The sequence below is a fragment of the Musca autumnalis genome, unplaced genomic scaffold (genome assembly GCF_047663935.1).
Source record: "Musca autumnalis isolate F117 unplaced genomic scaffold, ASM4766393v1 scaffold_5, whole genome shotgun sequence".
Taxonomy (NCBI): domain Eukaryota; kingdom Metazoa; phylum Arthropoda; class Insecta; order Diptera; family Muscidae; genus Musca; species Musca autumnalis.
Genome location: NW_027412088.1, coordinates 187,358,041 through 187,381,529, shown reverse-complemented (window position 1 = coordinate 187,381,529; position 23,489 = coordinate 187,358,041). Strand labels below are relative to the sequence as shown.

The window sequence follows — 23,489 nt, the reverse complement described above, 5'->3', positions numbered from 1 at the left end:
TTGCCATATGAGGTTCTCAATGGTCATGAAACATCTCCACTAAACATCGTCAACATAGGTCCATGTTTTGGTATAGCCCCCATATAACCGTACCTCCCGATTTTCGGTATTTTGAGCATTTTCGTTACAATTTTTAACCGAACTAGCTGTAATTTGACATTTGAGGTTCTCAGTGGTCATGAAACATCTCCACCACACATAGTCAACATAGGTCCATGTTTTGGTATAGCCCCTATATAGCGGTACCTCCCGATTTTCGGTATTTTGAGAATTTTAGCTAAAGTTTTTAACCGAAATAGCTGTAATTTGACATTTGAAGTTCTCAGTGGTCATAAAGCATCTCCAACGAAACATCGTCAACATAGTTGCATGTTTTGGTATAGCCCCCATATAACGGTATTTCCCGATTTTCGGTATTTTGAGAATTTTAGCTGCAATTTTTAACCGAACTAGCTGTAATGATCGGTAATTTGAGAATTTTGTCTATTCAAAAACAATCGTCAATATACAAAGGTCCATGTTTTGGTATATCCCCCATAAAACTGTACCTCCCGATTTTCGGGAATTTTCAGTGGTCACGAAATTTCTTCACTAAAATTCGTCAACATGGGTCCATTTTTGAGGGTCTACATTGTTTTGATGAAACTACCCTCAATTTGACTCTTGAAGTTCCCTGCAGCTATAAAACATTTCCGCCAAAAAATTTAAAGATCGGTTGACTCTTTGATATAGCCCCGTAGGTGGTACCTTTCACCTAGCTGAACACATTTTTTTATATAAGATTAGATAACACTGTGCAATAAAATGGAGGTGAAAGTCTGGGGCACGGAAAATTCCTCTTGGGGAAGAAAGGCCTTAGTGAGTATATTATGAACCCCGAAGGACAGATGCGCCGTGAGTCGAACTTCCGCGTTATGGCGTGATGAAATTTTTGTTAGAGACCCTGTGGGCCATCAGGAATTAGCGTTATATCTTTGTTCACTGTTGCTTAAGTGCTCTACAAAAACAACAAACAAAGATATAATGCTAATTCATGATGGCTTACAGAGTCTCTTGCAAAAATTTCATCACGCCAGAATGCGGAAGTTCGACTCACGGCGCATCTGTCCTTCGGGGTTTTTAATATACACACACCAAGGGCTTTCATCTCCAAAGGAATTATCTCTGCCCCAACATTTGTGTTCACAGTGTAATTTAAGCAATAGTGGGAGGCAGTAAGAGTCTATCCATTGTCGAAAAGTTGTTCCACCTAAAAATGTGAAAGGACCCTAATTATTTTTTTATTATTTATTTTAATTTAGACTATTTTATGGTGGAGGGTATAGAAGTTCGGCCCGGCCGAACTTAATTTTTTACTTGTTAAGATTTTTTCAACTGCAGTTTTGAGATTTCTCATTTGTTATTTCGAAAAATTGGAAAACTGTTGAATTTGCTGATTTCTAACTAATGGCAAAAAGCCTTCTTTAAAAGTCAACCATTACTATTGAAAGCCCACAGGCTCACTCTTTCTTTCAAATTGATATCTAGACTAATTCTATGGGGAAAAACTTTCTTTGATCCCCAAGTTCACAGCTTCTTTAATAACAAAGTTATTTATGTCATTAACAAATCACAAATAGTCATGTCAAATTTTATTACATTAGGGTAATATTGCGCTCAGGGAGCTTCTTTTTCCCCTCGATAACAAAACCCACAAAAAATATGTATGGTGTCTTTACTTCATTGACAATGACTTCATTAATTCAATTAAATGTGTAGGTATTTGTTAATCCAACGCATTCTCTCCCATATTTGGTATCTTCTGCTTCAGGACAGACTGTTGTGGTCATATATTAATACGAAAACCAAACATAAAAATACATACATATATTCAAATCACAACATTACTTCATTGATTACTCCTGAGACCATTCAGAATATATGTACATATGTACATCTCCAAGCAAACGATAAAGTTATGATACCAACAAAAAATAATTTCGTAAACGAAGAGTGAGCGTGAGTGGAAGATAGGAAAAAAGTATTAACTTTTGGATGTCTAGAACTCGCTTGGGTGTTAAGTTTTTGTGTTACTGTGGCATAAACGTTATTAATTCATCAAAAAAGAAAAAAACCGGGAAAACTTATATTATATATATTCACCTACCCCTTAAACTTCCCTTTTATGTTGTACAGGAAAGTCGTGGCATAGAAAAACTGTTGAAAAACAAACTTTTTTGGTTGTTGTCTGCAAAAGTTGGGGGGAAAAAGTTTTGTAATTGAATCACAAAACTCCATTTTCCAAACAGACCGCAAAATACAAACAAAAAAACCCGAACCCGAAAAAACCAACAAAAACAGACAACAGATATTCCCGCTTAAATGAAATATTTTAAAGAGAATTGTTGGGAAGGTGTTGATGAAAAAATTATGCCAACGGATTTGATGAGTGAAACCTTTAAGGTGTAATAGGTTTCTAAAATGTTAAAAAAGCATTAGCATTAAATCTCTAATATTTCATTAGGGCTTCATTCATACTGGCACAGGTAGCGTATGATTCATAAACAAAAAATCTTTTGTATGCGCCCCATGCACAGTGGATCCACTTGTATGGAGAAAGTGGCCAAAAATATTTAAGGTGTAAAAATCAAGCCAAAGCGCCGGTTACAGCTTTATGCTGCTGCGAGGAGTGTTTTAAGAAACCACAAGCGTAACATTCTCCCCCCTTTCTCCTCTGGAGGGCGTATACGGTAAGAATGGTTTTATGATGTTAATACAAAATGACATGAACAAAGGTTCCGATTATCTTAACAAAACAATCTCCAAAACAACACAATTTAGCGGATTGAAAAGTCAACATTTTTGTCCGAAAATTGGTAAAATTTTTAATATTGATGTTATAGCGTTCTTCCTGGAAGGCATGTACCGCCAACGTAAGAAAAATTTGGAAGAAGATTTCTTCATCTTGCCACTGATGCCAATTATGTTAATGTACGTGGTCAAATGAAACAAAAACTAATATATTTTTAAAAAGGTCCATGTCATAGCTGTCAGAGTTGCCAGATGTTGTACCAAAATTTTGACATTAATTTTTTATTTCTGGCCAATGGGTTGATCCACTGTGCCATGGTGATTTAGAATTGTTTTTTAAAGGCCAAAATTGTGAAACTTTTGAAAAAAATAGATAGATATATTTTAATTGAGTATCCGAATCTTTCTTCTAAACGTCCCATAAGTTCAAATCCCCCACAAAAGTTCCATTCCACATGTTGTGCCTAGGTGCAATTGAATAAGGGTATAAGGGTTCGAGTATAGCTTTAAAATTTTCAACGAAGTTTGACCTTACAACGATATATTTTTTTCGTCAGCAAATCCATACATCTATCCGAAAGCTTTCTTCCTACGAAGACCAACTAAACTGACTGGTGGGCATGATAGCTATCGAAGGGAGTTTCCAACGTTGGTCCAATTTATACACATCGAAATATTTCTCTCAAACTTAAATCAAGTGCGCAGATGTTTCGGACAATTTCTTCTCCCCCATAAAATTTTGAACATTTTTGATTAAGTGCTATTTAGAGCTGGTAGAATATCTTTGTGATATTTTTAACCGAAGGCGGTCCTTGCGGTAAAGCATGCTATGTCATGACAACAGTATAATTTTCATTCTAGCAGAAGCCATTACTTCTCGAGATCTGAGCCTGAAGGGCCCAATATTTACGGCCACTCGTTCATATTCCCCACAGTCCTTGTCGTCTCTACTACAACCCTATAATTTTGTTCTCCATGATGAAATGTGCCTTATCGAAATAATGGTTTTAGACCCCAAGTATGTTTGTACGATATCCGTTTCAGACAATTTTGAGTCGATCTAGCAATGTCCGTCCGTCTGTCTGTCTGTCCGTCTGTCTGGCTGGCTGGTGCGCACGATAACTCTAGAACGGATCAATCGATTCGGTTCAAATTTTGGGTATCGAAATATTTTGTCCAGATTTGATTTAAGTTCGAAGATGGGCCATATCGGTCCACTCCTTCAGGTACCTCCCCCACAAAAGTTCAAAAATGTTCGGAAAAATTGTCCGCACGATAACTCTTGAAGGGAGTAACCGAATTAGTCCATACTTTGCACATCGTGACATTTCTACCAGACATAGATGAGGTTCCAATATGGACCCTATTGGTTCACTCTTTCGGGTACCTCCCACACAAAATTTTGCTTAAGTGCAGTTTAAGGCATGCCCTCGAATCGCTTTGATTTTTGTTGCAGCCACTTGTATTCACTACCACCATTACGACGATATAATTTTTTTCAGGAGCAAGTCCATATATCCTCAGAAATCAGCACGAAAACTGCAAACAACCCATATAATACCATGTGTCGTAGTTGGAGTGCACGATAACTCTCGAACGGATCAACATATTTGGTTAAAATTTTGGGTCTTTCAATATTTTGTCCAAACTTAGTTTAAATTCGAAGATAGACCATATCGGTCCACTCCATCCGGTACCTCCCCCACAAAGGTTCAAAATTTTTCGCCAAGATTGTGGGCATGATAACTCTAGGAGGGAATAACCGAATTGAGCCAAACTTTGCTATTGGTAATATTACTTTCAGGCATAGATCGAGTTCTAATATGGACTATATCGGTCCACTCATTTGAGTACCTCCCACACAAAATTTGGAAAAAGTATAGTTTAACAACTCCTCTCTGATCTTATTAATTTGTGACGCAGCAGGTTACACTTGCGGCCCCTGTTACGACGTTGTAATTTTTTTCGTGGGAAAGTCCATACTTCCTGAGATAATGACCCAAAAAAGTCCAGAAGATCCTACCGGCACCACCTAAACTGGCTAATGTGTAAAATAACCCTTTAAGAGATAAATCGATTTAGCTCAAACTTTGTAAATTGAAAAGTAAAATTGTAATATATTTAAATTCAGAAAATTAAGTACAACATATTTAATTATATAGTCTGTAAGGAAAATATCCATAGACTAATAAAGAAAAAAAATATTTCCTACAGATTTGTATTAGGTCCGAATATGTACTACATCGGATCACTCCTATGGGTACACCCTACCCAAAGTTTGGATCATTCTGAATTTTGTTGCAACATGTAGTTTTTTGCGGCCCTTTCCATCCTGGAAAATTTTCCCAACAGCTAAAAAACCTACAGAAGTATTGTGTTAACTTTTTTTCTTCGGGTACGTGGCTGAGAGTATGTCTCTGTCGGCTCAGCTGACTGATACTTTCTTACTTGTTTTCTTAAGAAAATAGTGCAAATAGATATATGGTTTATTCTGAAACTGTTAGTGATATTTTGTGTAGAATTTTTCTTCTTTTGGTACTTTTCACCTAGAACCAAATTATATATTACTTTCATGTATCAACTCGAAAAAAGAAGGAAAAAATTTACATAAAAAAATTGGGAAATATTTTCATGTTTTTCAGCAAAACTGTTACTGATATTTTCATGATATATAATGTAAATAGAAATTTAATTTCTTTGGTGACCCATAGTGAAATTTTTTGTCTCTGACATCATCTCTCTAAAATTATGTTTTGTGGGACAATTTTGAATAGACTCAGATGAAGTCCGACTTTAACCCTAAAACGTGTTTTTCATTTTTAGAGATTCCTGTAAAATTTTATGACGAACAATCTTGTAGAGTATTTGGATTTGATACAATCACATTTTTAAGGAGTTTTTGAAAAAAGGACAAAAAAGACCCCTTTGATGAACGGCATGAGGATTAAAATTTTTAACAAAAATATTGCCCACATACTCCTCTGTAAAGTTTCCAAAGACACTATATACCTGAAATGCAAGGATTCAAAGATATCTTAACTCGAAAAAACTTGAAATGGGTGGAACTTGCCCCGCCTACTTTAGTTACTTTCCGATGTAAACATTAAAAACGTCGATACACGTGTCTCATATTTTTAGCTCTACTTTCATAATATACCCAGTTTTCTTTGTCATTTTTTTTTTTGTCGCACAGTGTTGTACAAGATCCCTTTTAATATAAGATCCCACAATATAAGATCGCTTTAACAAGTAAAATAGTATCAGTCGGCTTTGCCGACAGAGATATACCCTCAGCCTGTGCATATTGAAACACTTCTTTCACAAAAAACTTATGTATTTAGGGGGTTTCAAAATTTTGGTCGTATGAACCGACAAAATTTTTTTTTTCGGAAAACGTAATTAAAGGAATGGGCCGACATAGACCATGGGGGTGCCATAGGGGTTTTTTACGACCTTCGGGCTGTTTTCTCAAGAAGTATGGACTTGCCCCTGAAACAACGTATACCATCGTAACTGAGGCAGCGAATGTAAGTTGTTTCAACAAAAATCAAAGTGATTCAATAGCAGGTCTTAAAGTGAACTTATCCAAAATTTTGTGTGGGAGGTACGGGATGGAGTGGACAAATATAGTCCATATTCGAACATTATGTATATCTGGTAGATATTATGAGAACGTGTAAAGTGTGGACCAAATCGGTCACTCCCATCAAGAGTTATCGTGCGCACAATTTTTCCGAATATTTTTGAGCTTTTGTGGGGTAGGTACCAGAAGGGGTGGACCGATATGGCTTATCTACGAACTTAAAGTAAGGTTGGAAACAATATTACGAAGTCCAAATTTTGGCCGGAATCAGCATTTCCGTTCGAGAATTGTCTTGCTCTTCCATCCATAAACATGGTGTCATAGGGTTTGTTTTTCAACTTTCAGACTATTTTTTCAGGAAGTATTGACTTGCCCTTGAGGAAACTTGTACCTTCGTATAGGGGGCAGTGAATACAAGATGTTACAACAAAAACCAAGGCGATTCGAGAGCAGGTCCCAAACTGAACTTTTCCGAAATTCTGTGTGGGAGGTACTCGAAGGAGTTTACCCATTGAGTCCATATTGGAACCTCATATAAGTCTGGTAGAAATTTCATAATGTGCAAAGTATGGACCAAATCGGTTACTTCCTTCAAGAGTTATAGTGCGCACAAGTTTTGCGACAATTTTTGAACATTTGTGGGGGAGGTACCGGAAGGAGAGGACCGATATAATCCATCTTTGTACTTGAACTAAGTTTGGACAAAATATTACGAAAGCCAAATTTTGGACCGAATCGGCAGATCCGTTCGAGAGTTATCTTGCGCTCCAACCACCACACACGGTGTCATAGGGTTTTTTGTAACTTTCAGGCTATTTTCTCAGGAAGTATGGACTTGCCCTTAATGAAACTTACAGCCTCGTATAGAGGACAGCGAATACAACCTGCGTAAACAAAAATCAAAGCGATTCGAGACCAGGTCCTAAACTGAACTTTTCCGAAATTTTGAGTGGGAGGTACCCGAAGGAGTGGACCGATTGAGTCCATATTGGAACCTCATCTATGTTTGGTAGAAATTAAAGTATGGACCAAATCGGTTATTCCCTACAAGAGTTATAGTGCGCACAAGTTTTGCGACAATTTTTGAACATTTGTGGGGGAGGTACATGAAGGAGTGGACCTATATGGCCCATCTTCGAACTTAAATCGAATCTGGACAAAATATTTCGATACCCAAAATTTGAACCGATTCGATTGATCTGTTCGAGAGTTATCGTGCGCACCAGCCAGCCAGACAGACCGACAGACAGACAGACGGACGGACATTGCTAGATCTACTCAAAATTGTCTGAAACGGATATCGTACAAACATACTTGGGGTCTAAAACCATTATTTCGATGAGGCACATTTTTGGTCGTATCAAAGTGTAAATACCCTCTTTAGCCTAAAGGCTGAGGGTATAAAAAGGTCTTCTGAAAAAAGACAACCCTTAAGTATGTCTTCTGATAACAAAAGTTTATTTAAGAAGGTCTTCTGATTATATAAGACCCCTTCGATGGTGTTCTGACATTAGATGTTCCCTTTAATAGATCTTCTAATAAGAGAAGATTTACTTTGGAGGCCTTCTGATAACAGAAGACCTTTATAGGAGGTCTATCGATAACAGAAGACCTTTGTAGACTCCCTTAGGATGTCTGCGACAACATAAAATCCCTTTGGGAGGTCTTCTGACAATTGAATATCTCTTTAGGAGGTCTTTGGACAGGAGAATGTCCCTTAAGGAAGTCTTCTAACTTTAGAAGACGTCTTTAGTGGGCCTTCTGATAATAGAAGATCCGTATAGGAGGTTTTCTTATAATAGCAGACTCTTTTAGGAGGTCTGGTGGAATTAGAAGATTTCTGTAGGAAGTCTTCCGACAATAGAAGATCTCCTTTAGAGGTAGAAGTTTGAGGTCTTCTGACATTAGAAGACCCCTTATAGAGGTTGTCTGACAAAAAATGGCCCATTTAAAAGGACAATATAGGCTCTAGAGCTGGCAAACCATCGATATTCCCAACGTTAGATATCTTCGATATAATGTTTTAAAATATCGATTTCTATCGATATTATCGTTGGAAATGAAATGAAAATGGCGGAAATGTCAATGATTTTCTTGAAATTTTACACAAGTAGTTCACAGAAATGTAAAGGAGAATAAACAATTGCTTTTATTTTAGCGTGATGGGATTGATAAAACCAGCGTGATGGGATTGATAAAACCTGCGTGAAATTTACTTTACCGAAAAATGTGTACGTGTGACTACGGACTTACTATCTCACACACTCATAACCGAAAAGCAGCGAAATTTCTATTTATTTCAATGAATTTCAGGTTAGGGATTTTTATTCCGATAATATCGATAGGCAATATCTATCAATATTGAATTTTTAAATAATAATCGATATTATCGATAGTGACATCGATTTTTTGCCAGCTGTATTAGGCTCCCTTTAAGAGGTCTTCAGACAATAAAGGAGCCATTTAAAAGGTCTTCTGACAATAGAGGACCCCTTTAAGAGGTCTTCTGACAATAGAGGACCAATTCTAATCATAGAAGGCCATTTTAACATGTCTTCTAATCATAGAAGAACCCTCTAAGAGGTCTTCTGTCAATAGAAGACAATTTTAAGAGACCTTCTGACAATTGAAGATGCCTTTACTAGGTTTCCCAATAATAGAAAATTCCCCTAAGAGGCCTTCTTCATTCAGAAGGTCTTCTGACAGTAGAAAACCCCTTTTAAGAAGTATTATGGCAATATAAGACTCTTTAGAAATCTTCTGATAATAAAAGATCCCTTTACGAAATCTTCTGTCATTACAAGATCCTTATAGGAAGCCTTCTGGCAATTGAGGACCCCTTTACTAGGATTTCTGACAATGAAAGATCCTTAAGGAGGTATAATGATAGCAGAAACCCCCTTTTGCACATCTTCTGATAATAAAATAAAACTGTAGGAGGTCTTCTGACGTAAGAAAACCTGATAATAGAAGATCCCTTTATGAAGCCTTCTGCCAACTGAATACCCCTTTAGAATGTCAGTCGACAATATAAGTTCTCTTTAGGAGGTCCTCTGTCATTAGAAAACCATTTTAGGAGGTCTTCTAACAATATAAGACGCCTTTAAGTGAAGTCCTCTAGCAACAGAATACTGATAAAAAAAGTCTTCCGACAATAGAAAACCCGTAGGAGGTCTTCTGACATTAGAAGACCCTTCCAGGAGATGTTCTGACAACAGAAGGCTCCCTTAAGAGGTCTTCTAACAATAAAGTACCCCTTTTCAGAAGTCGTCTAACATTAGAAGACATCTTTAAGAAGCCTGTTGACAATAGAGGAGCCCATTGAAAGATCGGACAATACCGGAACCTTTTTAAATATCTTCTTACAATAGAAGACCCTTTAAGAGGCGTTCTGATAATAGATGACCCAATCAAGAGGTCTTCTGGCAAATGAAACCCTCTTATAAAGGTCTTCCGACATTAAAAGACCTATTAAGAAGTATTCTGAAAATGGAAGGCCCCTTACTGATGTATTCTGACAAAGAAAAGTCTTTATGGCGGCCTCCGAACAATAGCGGAAGACATACAGGAGGTCTTCTGGAAATGTAATATCCGTTTAGAAGAATACTTTAAAAGATCTTCTAACAATAAAACGCACTATTAAGGATTAAGGATTTTTGACAACAGAATATCCCTTTAAGAGGTCTTTTGACAATAGAGGGGCTCTTTTAGAGGTCTTCTAACAATAGAAGACACATTAAACAGAAGAGTCCTTTAACAGACCTTTAGAGTGATCCTCTAAAAATAAAGGACATCTTTAAGAGGTCTTTCGTTGCTAGAAGATCCATTTAAGAGGTCTTCTGAAAACATAAGATCGCTTTAGGTGGTCTTCTGGCAATAGAAGACATCTTAAAATTGTGTTCTGACATGAAGCCCCTTTAAAGAGGACTTCCAACCATAGAGAATGACATAGAAGACTTCATTTGGGTGACTTCTAAAAATAGCAGAAGCCACATAGGAGGTCTTTAGGCAATTAAAGAACTTTGATTTAAAGGTTTTTTTAGACCCAGAAATCGTGATTCTTTAATTTTCTTCTGTATGAGCTCAGAATTTCCTCTTCTATAAAATACCAGATGATGTTCCTCAGTAGAAGATAAAAATGTCTCATTATATAGAAGTCCATTAGATTTTCCTGAACAGAAAAAGAAGATGAAAAGGTCTTCTTCTATCGAAGACCAAAAGGTGTATTTCCATGGCCTCACAAGGAGGGGGGAGTCTTCTGACGATAAAAGTCCACCTTAGAAGGTCTTCTGGCAATAGAAGACCCCTCTAGTAAGTCTTCTAATAATAGAAGGCCAATTTACGTGGTCTTCTGACAACAGAGGACTTCTCCAGTAGGTCTTCTGACAATAGAAGTCGCCTTTAGAAAGTCTTCTGACAATAAAAGATCCCCTTAGGATGTTTTGTGGTAATCGAAAACCAAATGGTCCCCTTCTATAAAAGACAAAAATGTGTTTTTCCATAGAATACACCTATAGAAGCCTCCCAAGGGGATCCTATGCCAATTAAAGCCCCCTTTAGAAGTCGTCTGAATGGTTGGAAATTTATTTTTTGGTCGGCGTTATCGGCAACTAAAAAAATATTTTTAGTTTTTTTTTTCTTACAAAAAATATTTGTAGAATGTTAAGGAATCAGATTTGTTTTGTGGCCCACCGGGCGTATGGTTCTGAATACTACGTATAAGTTTATTTTGCCGGGCTTAAATTATGGCAAAACATTTTAGATTAACTGGTTGCCTGGTCATAGCTTAAATTATACCAAAACATTTTAGATTCGCTATATTCGCTGTCACTCAGATGAATAAATTCCTTATAGAATTCATATTTTCTTCTCTTTTGATTTGTCCCATTCCGTGAAAATAATGGAAATAATTTTTCCATCCCCAATATTTATTTGGAAACATCTTGACACTTATCAAAGTCTAATAAAAAATTTTTAAACAGCTTTTAATAAACGTTGTTATAAAAACATTTATGCAAATTACCAAAAAAAGAATTTCAACCCCAAATCCTTCGCTTTTTAAATTTTTAATTTGAAAGAAAGAAAAAACTCCACCCCCATCCAAACATCGAAACGAAAAAAAAAACCAGAAGGCATTGCACAAAAAAGGAACACAAATTAATTGAAATTCAATTAAATTCGGCATTTGTTGGAGTAGCACAGAACAGTTTTCTGTTGACATAACCGCACTTCAAACACACTGGAACTACCTATCCATACTTCAGCATTCTCTCCCTTCCTTCCTTCCTCATCTCTCCCTCTGCCACAGCAAGACAAAAGGTATTGCCATGAATTCTTTCTCAATTGCTGCTCTCACTTTGGACAAAATAAAATGATTTGGGTCAGTGAACCATAACAAAATTGTAACTACTACTCTACCTCTCCCGTTCTTGCTCTCTCTTGGTATCTGTGTCACTATTTTCCAGCTGTGAAAAGCTGCGTTTCTGTGTTTGCCTGCCTCACCACTACCTCACCTCACCGCACTCACTTCTACTTCCGCTTTAATAGAGCAATCCATTTATGTTTGTCAGCAAATTTTTGCTTTGTTTGAATTACCCGCCCAATGTGGCATCACTTAATTTAGGGTGAATCCTATTTTTTCGGTTCGTGTTGTTGCTCTTAGAGGTCGTTTTCCATTTTGGTGTTGTTCTTATTTTGCTGAAAAAAATGAAATGATTTTCTTTACAAACATTTGTGGAAATTGTGGTGCTCCTTCCTTAAATGTAAAGTTGAAAGAGTAATAATAATAATTTTACAAAAATATTTTCGGCTGTTTTGTGGTTTTCACTCATTTTGGGCAGAACCAAGCCGAGAGTCCATTTCCATTTAAAAGCACACTAAAAGCCACATTTAAATCAAAAGTTTTGTGCTGAGAATGGTAAATGGAAATGGGTAGTGGCGTAGAAGTAAGTTTTCTTTTTCCTTTAAATTAAAAGGAAAAAACCGAAAGGATATTTATATTTCAACTTATGTAGAAGGTGAGCAGGCTTTCTTAAATCGATGGTATTTGTTTTAAACAACGTCTAAAAGAGAATGTCAGTAGGTTTTGCAAAATATGAAACTTATATTCTTATAAAATAGACTAGAAGATCAATATAGCTTCTACATATCAGGGATCGGGGACGTTTTGTCTAAAAAAGGTTTCCTTCTATAGACGATTTTTAGGCTTTTTTCTTTAGAAAACCAGTGCGTCTTCAGCAGGTATTTTTTCACTGAAGACCTGTCAGTATTATTCTGTAGAAGACCATTGGAAAACTATATGGTTTACTGAATCCCAGTATGATGGGAATCAAAAATGTATGTGAAGACTTTATTTTTTACAGAAAAGTTTTCTAATCGTATAATCTTAGTGCATCAGATTTGCTTTGCAACCCACCTGGCGTATGGTGCTGAATACTATGTATACGTCTATGTGGCCTGCACAAATGTTTCATTCTAAAGAGTTCCTCTAAAGAAACCTACCACCTATAAAAAATAAAATAGAATTCCTCAACAGAAGAAGACCTTCTTCAATAAAATTTCACAAGTTCTCCTTTTATAAATACTGGAAGGTCTTCTCGTATAAAAGACCGACAAATCTTCCCTTAAATAATATTGGAAGATATTTTCCTAAAGATTACAGCAGAGGTCTTCTAGTACATAAGTCCTCAGAAGGTTATCTGATAATAGATGAAGCTCTTAGGTAGTCTTCTTACAATAGAACACCTATTTGAGGATGCCAACTTTCTATAGAAGACCCACTTAAGAGGTTTTCTGAAAATAGAAGATCCCTTAAGGAGCTCTTCGGACAATAGAAGATCTCTTTCGCAGGTCTTATGACAATAGAAGATCCCTTTAGGAGGTCTAATGACAATAAAATATCCATTAAGGATGTCTAATGACAATAGAGGATCCCTTTAAAAGGTCTTATGACAAGAGATGGTCTCTTTAGGAAGTCTTATGAAAAGAGGTGGTCTCTTTATGAGGCCTTTTGACAATAGAATATCCCTTTTGGAGGTCTTTTGACAATAGAAGATCCCCTTTAGACGTCTTTTGACAAAAAAGATCCCTTTACAAGATCACATTAGGATGTTCTGACAGAAGAATATGTCTTCATGAGGCCTCATGACAACAGAAAATCTCTTTCGGAGGACTTATGGCAATAGCACATCCCTTTAGGAGGCCTTATGACGAGAAAAGTCCCTCGGATAATTGTAGTCACCTGTAGTAGGTCTTCCTACAAAAGAAGGCCCCTTTATGAGGACTTCTGGCAATAGAAGACACTTTTAAGACGTCTTCTGATAATAGAAACCCCTTATAGGGGGTCTTCTGACAATAGAAGATCTCTTTAGGAGACCTTATGACAATAGAAGATCTTTTCAGATGTATTCTGACAGAAGAAAACCCTTATATTGGGTCTTCTGAGAATAAAAGACTTCTTCGAGAGGTCTTCTCACAATAGAAGATCCCTATAGGAGACCTTATGACAACAGAAGAACCCTTTAGGAGGTCTTATGACAATAGAAGATTCCTTTAGGGGGTGTTATGAGAATAAAAGACTTCTTCGAGAGGTCTTCTCACAATAGAAAATCCCTTTCGGAGCTATTCTGACCAGAGAAGACATAGAAGATCCCTTTAAGATGGCTTCTGACAATAGAAACCCATTTTAGGATCTCTTCTGACAATAGAAGACTTCTTCAAGAGGTCTTCTGACAATAGAAGATCCTCTGACAACAGAAGACCTTTTCGGACAATAGAAGACCCCTTTAGGAGTTCTTTTGACCAAAGCGGACCCTGTTATTGGGTCTTCTGACGACAGGGAACGACATTACGAGGTCTTCTGACAAAATAAGACTTCTTCAGGAGACCTTCTAACAGAAGTAAGCCCTCTTAAGAGGTATTCGGGCAATATAAAACCCTTTAAGGTGGTCTTCTGGAAATAGGAAATCTTCTGACAATAGAAGACCCCTTCTAGGACGTCTTCTGATAGTACAAGACCTCTTTAGGAGGTCTCATGGCAATAGAAGACATATTTAGGATTTTTTACGAAGATTTCTTTAGGAAGTATTCTGACAAGATGACAATACGTCTTCAGGAGGACTTCTAATAATAAAATACCCTTTTAGGAGGTATTCTGACAATAGAAGGGCATCTTCATGAGGTGTTCTGACAATAGAAGACCATTTAGGAGGTCTTCTGACAATAGAAGACCTCTCTAGGAGGTCTTCTGGCAATAGGAAATTCCTTTCGGAGGTATTCTAACTATAGAAGATCCCTTTCGGAGGTCTTCGGATAATAGAAAACTCCTTTAGAAGATCTTCTGACAATATAAGACCCCTTTAGGTAGCCTTTTAAAAATGGAAGATCTCTTTAGATAGTCATCCAACAATGGAAGAGGTATTCTGACAAGATGACAATACGTCTTCAAGAGGACTTCTGATAATAAAATACCCTTTTAGGAGGTATTCTGACAATAGAAGGGCATCTTCATGAGGTGTTCTGACAATAGAAGACCATTTAGGAGGTCTTCTGACAATAGAAGACCTCTCTAGGAGGTCTTCTGGCAATAGGAAATTCCTTTCGGAGGTATTCTAACTATAGAAGATCCCTTTCGGAGGTCTTCGGATAATAGAAAAATCCTTTAGAAGATCTTCTGACAATATAAGACCCCTTTTGGTAGCCTTTTAAAAATGGAAGATCTCTTTAGATAGTCATCTAACAATGGAAGAATCCTTTAGGGAGTCTTCTGATCATAGACATAGAAGATCCCTTTAAGATGACTTCTGACAATAGAAACCCATTTTAGGATCTCTTCTGACAATAGAAGACTTCTTCAAGAGGACTTCTGACAATAGAAGATCCCTTTAGGAGGTCCTCTGACAACAGAAGACCTTTTCGGACAATAAAAGACACCTTTAGGAGTTCTTTGACAATAGACGTCTTCTGACAAAATAAGACTTCTTCAGGAGACTTTCTAACAGAAGTAGACCCTCTTAAGAGGTCTTCGGACAATAGAAAACCCTTTAAGGTGGTCTTCTGGAAATAGGAAATCTTCTGACAATAGAAGACCCCTTCTAGGAGGTCTTCTGATAGTACAAGACCTCTTTAGGAGGTCTCCTGGCAATAGAAGACATATTTAGGATTTTTTACGAAGATTTCTTTAGGAGGTGTTCTGACAAGATGACAATACGTCTTCAGGGTACCTATTCAGTATCTTTTTATTTTACAACAATTGTTTATTTTATAACAATTTCATCTGTTTGTTTTGTAGTTGTTACAAAAACAAAAGAAATTTCAACAACTCTTCAATCGATAAAAGTTGCAGAATAGGTCAACAGGAGGACTTCTGATAATAAAATACCCTTTTAGGAGGTATTCTGACAATAGAAGGGCATCTTCATGAGGTGTTCTGACAATAGAAGACCATTTAGGAGGTCTTCTGACAATAGAAGACCTCTCTAGAAGGTCTTCTGGCAATAGGAAATTCCTTTCGGAGGTATTCTAACTATAGAAGATCCCTTTCGAGGTCTTCGGATAATAGAAAAATCCTTTAGAAGATCTTCTGACAATATAAGACCCCTTTAGGTAGCCTTTTAAAAATGGAAGATCTCTTTAGATAGTCATCTAACAATGGAAGAGGTATTCTGACAAGATGACAATACGTCTTCAAGAGGACTTCTGATAATAAAATACCCTTTTGGGAGATATTCTGACAATAGAAGGCATCTTCATGAGGTGTTCTGTTATTAGAAGACCATTTAGGAGGTCTTCTGACAATAGAAGACCTCTCTAGGAGGTCTTCTGGCAATAGGAAATTCCTTTCGGAGGTATTCTAACAATAGAAGATCCCTTTCGGAGGTCTTCGGATAATAGAAAACTCCTTTAGAAGATCTTCTGACAATATAAGACCCCTTTAGGTAGCCTTTTAAAAATGGAAGATCTCTTTAGATAGTCATCTAACAATGGAAGAGGTATTCTGACAAGATGACAATACGTCTTCAGGAGGACTTCTGATAATAAAATACCCTTTTGGGAGAAATTATTACAATAGAAGGCATCTTCATGAGGTGTTCTGTTAATAGAAGACCATTTAGGAGGTCTTCTGACAATAGAAGACCTATCTTCTGGCAATATGAAATTCCTTTCAGAGGTATTCTAACTATAGAAGATCCCTTTCGGAGGTCTCCGGATAATAGAAAACTCCTTTAGAAGATCTTCTGACAATATAAGACCCCTTTAGGTAGCCTCTTAAAAATGGAAGATCTCTTTAGATAGTCATCCAACAATGGAAGAACCCTTTAGGGAGTCTTCTGATCATAGAAGGCTCCTTTAGGAAGTGTTCTGACAATATAAAACCCTTTCAGGAGATTTACTGACAATACAATACGATTTAGGAAGTCTTTTGACAATAGAAGAGACCTTTAGAAAGTGTTCTGACCATAGAAAACCTCTTTAAAAGGCCTTTAGGAGAAGTTCTGACAACAGAAGACATATTTGGGGTGCTTTGTGACAACAGAAGACCTTGGAAGGTCTTCTGACAATACGAGACCACTTTAGTAGATTATGTGACAATAAAAACCGCTTGGGGTAGGCGGACGTCTCCGCTTGGAGTAAGCGGACGTCCTCTAATAAAAAAGACCACCTTAGAAGGTCATCTGTCAACAGAAAACCCATTTAGGTGGCCTTCTAAAATTCAATACCCTTTTAGGAGGTCTTCTGACAATTGAAGGCCCATATAGGAGGTCTTTAAAGAATACAAGACCCATTTATGAGGTATTCGGACAATAGAAGACTCCTTAAGGAACTCTCCTGCTAATAGAAGATCCATTTAGTTGGTTTTCTGAAAATAGAAGACACCTTTAGTAGGCCTTCTGATATTACAAGACCGATTTAGAAGGGTTTTCTGACAATAGAAGGCTCCGTTAGGAAGTCTTCTGGCAACAGAAGTTTTTGACTGCAGAGGACTTCTTTAAGAGCTGTTCTGAAAATATAAAACCACTTTAGGCGGTATTTTCAATATAGCACAATAGGAGATTCCTTTAGGAGCTCTTCCGACAATGGAAGAGCCATTTAGGGGGTCCAATGACAGTAAGAGCCCCCTTTAGGAAATTTTCTGCCAATAGAATACCCCTTTAGGAAGGTATTCTGACAATAAAAGCCCCCGGAAGTCTTCTGACAATGGAATATCCGTTTAGGGGACCCCCCGTAGGAGGTCCTCTGACAAACTTTGGAGGTCTTATGACATTGGAAGAACATAGGGGAGTTATCTCCTTTGACAGACTCTTTTAGAAGTCTTATGACTATAGAAGATTATTTATGAGATTTTCTGACAATAGAAAACCCCTTTAGAACTTTCTAACAATGGAAAATCCGCTTAGGATGTCTTCGAAAAGTCAAAAGACACCTCATTGGGGAAATTCTAACAATGTGGAACCCTTTTGGACGTTTTCTGGCAATGGACCTTGACATTCTAATAGGTTTCTATGCACAAAACACATTTATGATGCCTTCTGGAAGTGCGTGTAATCTCCCATCATTGCTGGAAAATCATTCAAACAAAATAGCATTGAGAATATTTTGGTGTGTAACATATCAATTTAAACCTTTTGATGTTAACAAATTTTCCAATTTTTTCCTCGTGACAGACCAAATCTCCATGGAATTTCAATTTGGAACAATGGAATGTTAAGCTATCAATAATCTCCTGTCCCCACAAAATACATTGAACAATGGCAGCAGCAGTGGCAACAACAACAATAACCACAATACACCTAGCTAGTTAACATGCTAATAGAACACATGTTTTTCAGTCACTCTTCTTTTTAATGACGATACCGATAAGAATGGTGATGATGACGATATGTTTCTATTTTATTTTTCTATTTCAGAGAATCATTCCCCTTGGCATTTTAAAACAACAATGGCAGTTACAAATTGAAAACAAACGTGACGGGTAAAACGCAATTTATAAAAAAACAAGTAAGAACAGACTATAGTCGGACGGGGCCGACCATGTGATACCCTATACCACTAAACGCGTCTTCTTGGGATAAAGTTATAAGATGTGCATTAGAAATTTTACCAATTTTCACACAAAAGTTTTGATCAATTTAACCCGCTAAATATTATCCGATCATACCGTTGACTTGCACGCTACTTCTTCATCTCAAACCAAAACTACGTTTAAAATTTCGCGCCGATCGGACTATTATTGCGACCTACAGAGCGGCTACAAAATCGAGCAAAAATTTTGTTTTTGGTCCATTTCATCCCTTTAACATTTCACGATCATCGCCAAAAACTAATCAGTTCTATTCTGGTCCAAACCCGACCTCCATACTAAATTTCGTGACAATCGGTCCATAATTGCGGCCTCTAGCTTGATTACAATTTTTAATGGACGGACAGACGGACGGACGGACGGACGGACACACATCGCTAAATCGCTTTATCTCGTCGAGATATGAAGTTTGGTATACCACATGAGGGGTCTACGACGAATATTTCGCGGCGTTACATGAATTTTTGGGAAAACAAACTTATTATACCCTTTTCCACATTGTGGTATAGGGTATAAAAATATAAAAAATTTTACAAACATAAAACGTGAAAACTAACAAGCAAACAGTTATTAAACAATAAACGAAAGAGAAAGTGAAAAAGGTGAAAGAGTGAAAAATGCAAAATAAAAGATAAGCCGTGAATTAAAAAAATATTTCCACACCATAAAGGTGTTGTAGCCACCGCCAAACAACAACAACAAACTACTAAGCCAAGTGCTACTCTAACTGGCTGAAGTTTTTGGTAAAACAACAAAAACATAAAAGCGTGAAAAAGTTCTTAAAAGTATTTAAAACGCATTAACGAGTTGCAAAACTTTTGTTGTTGTTTAAATACTCTCGCTCTTACATAAAAGGATTAAATTAACATTACCATTAAATGTATTGTTATTGTGTGCATGGTGTTGCCAATGTTGTTGGTGTTCGTGTTGCCTTTTGATGACAGTCGCTTACCATCGCCATCAAAAATAATCTCTCACAAACAAAACAAAAGAATTTCAGAATTTCAACACAAAAAGCCAAGAGGATTAATTTTAATTAAATAATAACAAAAGTCGTTACAATAACCATTTAAGTCAACAAAAGACCCGGCCGTGGAGTGTAGTAAAGGAGCGGGACACGAAGTAAAAGCGGGGCATTGCGTAACAACGTCTTTAAGCAACGACCCACAACGAGACTTGTAGCCACATCATCATCATCATCGATATCATCTAGACATCGACATCATTAAAAATATGGATGTGGTGGCAAAACCAAATCAAATGGACTCAAATAAAACTATAGCAAATGTTGGCAGTACTGGTGGCGGAGGTGGAGGTATGTATGAAAAAATAGCACACTTCACAATTATATTTATAAAATGTGTTAGGGAAATTTTTGTACGTATTGGGAACACAGATATTCTAACAATAGAAGGAGGTATTATGACGACAGAAGACACCTTAGAAAATATTCATTCAAAAAAGAGTCCGTTTAGTAAAACTTCTACCAAAAAATACCTTTCACGAGGTTGTATAGCATTAATAACCCCATTTATAGGATCGTTTTTCAATAGAAGATAACTTTGAGAGGACTTCCTTTAATAGAAGACCACTTTTTAATATACTATTTTAAAATAATGACCCTACTAACAATATAAGACCTCTGAGAAACCCCATTTACATGACCTTCTGTCAATAGCAGGCCTATATTTGATAGAAAAGGCTTTTCTAGCAATTCATAGCCCCTCCGGGGGATCTTCTAGCAAAAAGACCCAATGAGGAAAACTTTTATTAATAGAAAACGGCTTTAGAAGGTTTTTAGAATAGAAATAAGAGGTCTTCTCAAAATAGAAAACACCTTTAGAAGAAGAACAAGAAGTATAGAAGACCCATTTAGGAGATCTTCGGACAATATAACTCCACTTTAAGAGACTGCTTTAAATAGAAGATCTGTTAAGGATGACTTGTTGCAATTGAAGACCCCTTAGTGAGGTTTTCTGACAGGAGAAGACCCCTTTAGAAGGTTAGATTTAAAATACCTTCTGACAATATAAGATTGTTTTATGAGGCCTTCTAACTGTAGAACCCCCCTCCCCCCACTCCCTTCACGAACTCTTCTAACAATATAAGACACATTTAAGGCACAATTGTTTAATAGAAAACCCCTTTAGCAGTTCTTCTTATAATAAAAAACCCCATATCAATAGAACACCCCGCTAGGTGGCAATCTTATCCATCAATATCAAGAGAAGAATCCTTCACGATGTCTGCTTTCGTGAGTATATCCCTTTAGAAGAATGAATTGTTCCACAAACATCCCAAAAGGGACAAGGGAGACTTCTCTCATATCAGTGAGTGCACCCCGATTCATATTAACTCAATGATATGGGACCTACTGTTTATCGCCGAGTCCGAACGGCGTGACCTAAGACTCCACTTGTAGAGAAGTTTTACATGGATGAAATACTCAAGAAATGCCGCCAACATTACTGAGGGGTAATTTTTCCACCGTTGAAAAGTTTTGCAAGTCGGGTGAGCATACCATTGCACCACAGTGACACCCTTTATGAGAACTTTTAACAAAAAAAAAGATTCTTGTAGGGATCCATCTTCTGGTAATTAAATACACAATTAGGAGGTATTCTTATTCCTATAGAAAAGTTCACCGGAGATGACTTTTCGTATGAAAAAGTTCACAGGAGATAACTTGTCCTATATAAAAGTTTACCGGAGATGACTTTTCCTATACAAAAGTTCACCGGAGATGACTTTTCCTATACAAAAGTTTACCGGAGATTACTTTTCCTATACAAAAGTTCACCGGAGATGACTTTTCCTATAAAAAAGTTTACCGGAGATGACTTTTCGTATGAAAAAGTTCTCAGGAGATGACTTTTCCTATACAAAAGTTCACCGGAGATGACTTCTTGTATGAAAAAGTTCACCGGAGATAACTTTTCCTATACAAAAGTTCATCGGAGATGACTTTTCCTATACAAAAGTTCACCGGAGGTGACTTTTCCTATACAAAAGTTCACCGGAGATGACTTTTCCTATACAAAAGTTCACCGGAGATGAATTTTCCTTTACAAAAGTTTACCGGAGATGACTTTTCCTATACAAAAGTTCACCGGATATGACTTTTTCTATACAACAATTTCACCGGAGATGACTTTTCCTATACAAAAGTTCACCGGAGATGACTTTTCCTATACAAAAGTTCACCGGACATGACTTTTCCTATACAAAAGTTTACCGGAGATGACTTTTCGTATGAAAAACTTCACCGTAGATAACTTTTCCTATACAAAAGTTCACCGGAGATGACTTTTCCTATACAAAAGTTCATCGGAGATGACTTTTCCTATACAAAAGTTCACCGGAGATAACTTTTCCTATACAAAAATTCACCGGAGATGACTTTTCCTATACAAAAGTTCACCGGAGATGACTTTTCCTATACAAAAGTTCACCGGAGATGACTTTTCCTATGCAAAATTTCACCGGAGATGACTTTTCCTTTTACAAAAGTTCACCGGAGATGACTTTTCCTATACAAAAGTTTACCGGAGATGACTTTTCCTATACAAAAGTTCACCGGAGATTACTTTTCCTATACAAAATTTCACCGGGGATGACTTTTCCTATACAAAAGTTCTCCGGAGATGACTGTTTCTCTACAAAGACTCCTTTTAGGATAACTTCTATCAATAGGAGGCATCTTTAGCTGTTCTTCTCCCCTATAAAAGGTCATGTTTCGATAGAGATTTTTTAGCAGTTCTTCTGACAATTTACGACCACTTAAAAGGTCCCCTTGCAATAGAAATCTCCTTTAGAAGAACTGTTATCAAGAGAAGACCCTTTAAGAAGTCATATTTCAATATAAGTCAGTTCTCGGAGGTCATATTTAAATAAGAGGCCCCTTTGGACACCTAACAATACACCTTAAAATACAAATCCCCTTTATGAGTTCATATTTCAAAAGATACCTCTTTATCAGTTTTCCGACAACAGGAAAACTTATATCAAGAGAAGATTCTTTATGAGGTCTTCTTTCAATAGAATACCCCTTTAGGAGAACTTCTATCAATAAAGATGTCAATAGAAGCCCCTCTAGGTCGTATTCTGACAGCAGAAGACCCTTTAGAAGATCTACTGACAATGGAAGACCCTTCAGAAGGTTTATAGCAATAGATACCCTCTTCAGAAGGTCTTCTGGCAATGGATACATGGACACTAAGAACAAAAGAAACCACTCCCCACCACCAACTCGGGTTAGTAACCCTCCCCTAGAAAAAAACATCCTACTATGAAAAAACCAAAGAAAAGAAAAACAAACCCCTCTAAAGTTGACCAACCCCGCAAACGTTTTAAGGACCATGATCTGCGAATCTGCACCTGGAATGTTCGCACTCTTTATAGAGAAGGTGCAGTTTACGCATTGGCAGATGTACTTGAAAAGTACAAGGCCGACATTACTGCCATACAGGAAATGCGATGCAACGGGAAAGGCGTCACAACAACACCTAAAGGCGACGCACTGTATTATAGCTGCCATGACAAAAGCATGAGCTTTATTTGCGCTCATGCTCCCACTGAAGACAAGGACGATAAGACCAAAGATATGTATATTTTACGAGCGCTTAGAAGAAACTTATGACCGTTGCCCTGCCCATCACATTAAAATTATACTAGGCGATTTTAATGACACAATTGGAAAGGAGAATATCTTTGGCCCAACAGTCGGGAAATTCAGTCTCCACAGTGAAACATCTGACAATGGTAGTTAGCAGTACCAGATTTAAGCATCTCGATATTCATAATGCACCTGGCTGTCGCCAGATCAAAGAACAAAAAATCAAATTGATCATGTTGTGGTAGATGGAAGACATGAATCAAGTGTGTTGGATGTACGATCGTTCCGAGGTGCAAACATAGACTCGGACCACTACCTTGTTGCAGCAAAGGTACGTACCAGATTAAACGTAGCAAACAAAGCGTGAACAGACACAACACGGAAGTTGGACATCGGTAAGCTACAATCACAACAGATAGCCA

General features: G+C 37.1%; 1 protein-coding gene across 7 annotated transcripts in view; it reads left to right on the top strand.

Moving 5' to 3' along the window:
• Positions 1–23,489, top strand: part of LOC141405789 (uncharacterized) — a 95,060-nt gene that overhangs the window by 13,993 nt on the left and 57,578 nt on the right. For 2 of the 7 annotated variants that reach the window (XM_073990493.1, XM_073990490.1), the window contains exons 2-3: positions 18,280–18,344; positions 19,013–19,767. In XM_073990493.1, the coding sequence (XP_073846594.1) occupies positions 19,686–19,767 (82 nt within the window). In that variant the 5' untranslated portion in view covers positions 18,280–18,344; positions 19,013–19,685. Of the gene's footprint in view, positions 1–18,279; positions 19,768–23,489 lie in introns of all 7 variants that reach the window. The other 5 variants (XM_073990489.1, XM_073990495.1, XM_073990494.1 and 2 more) reach the window with 3 other exon arrangements.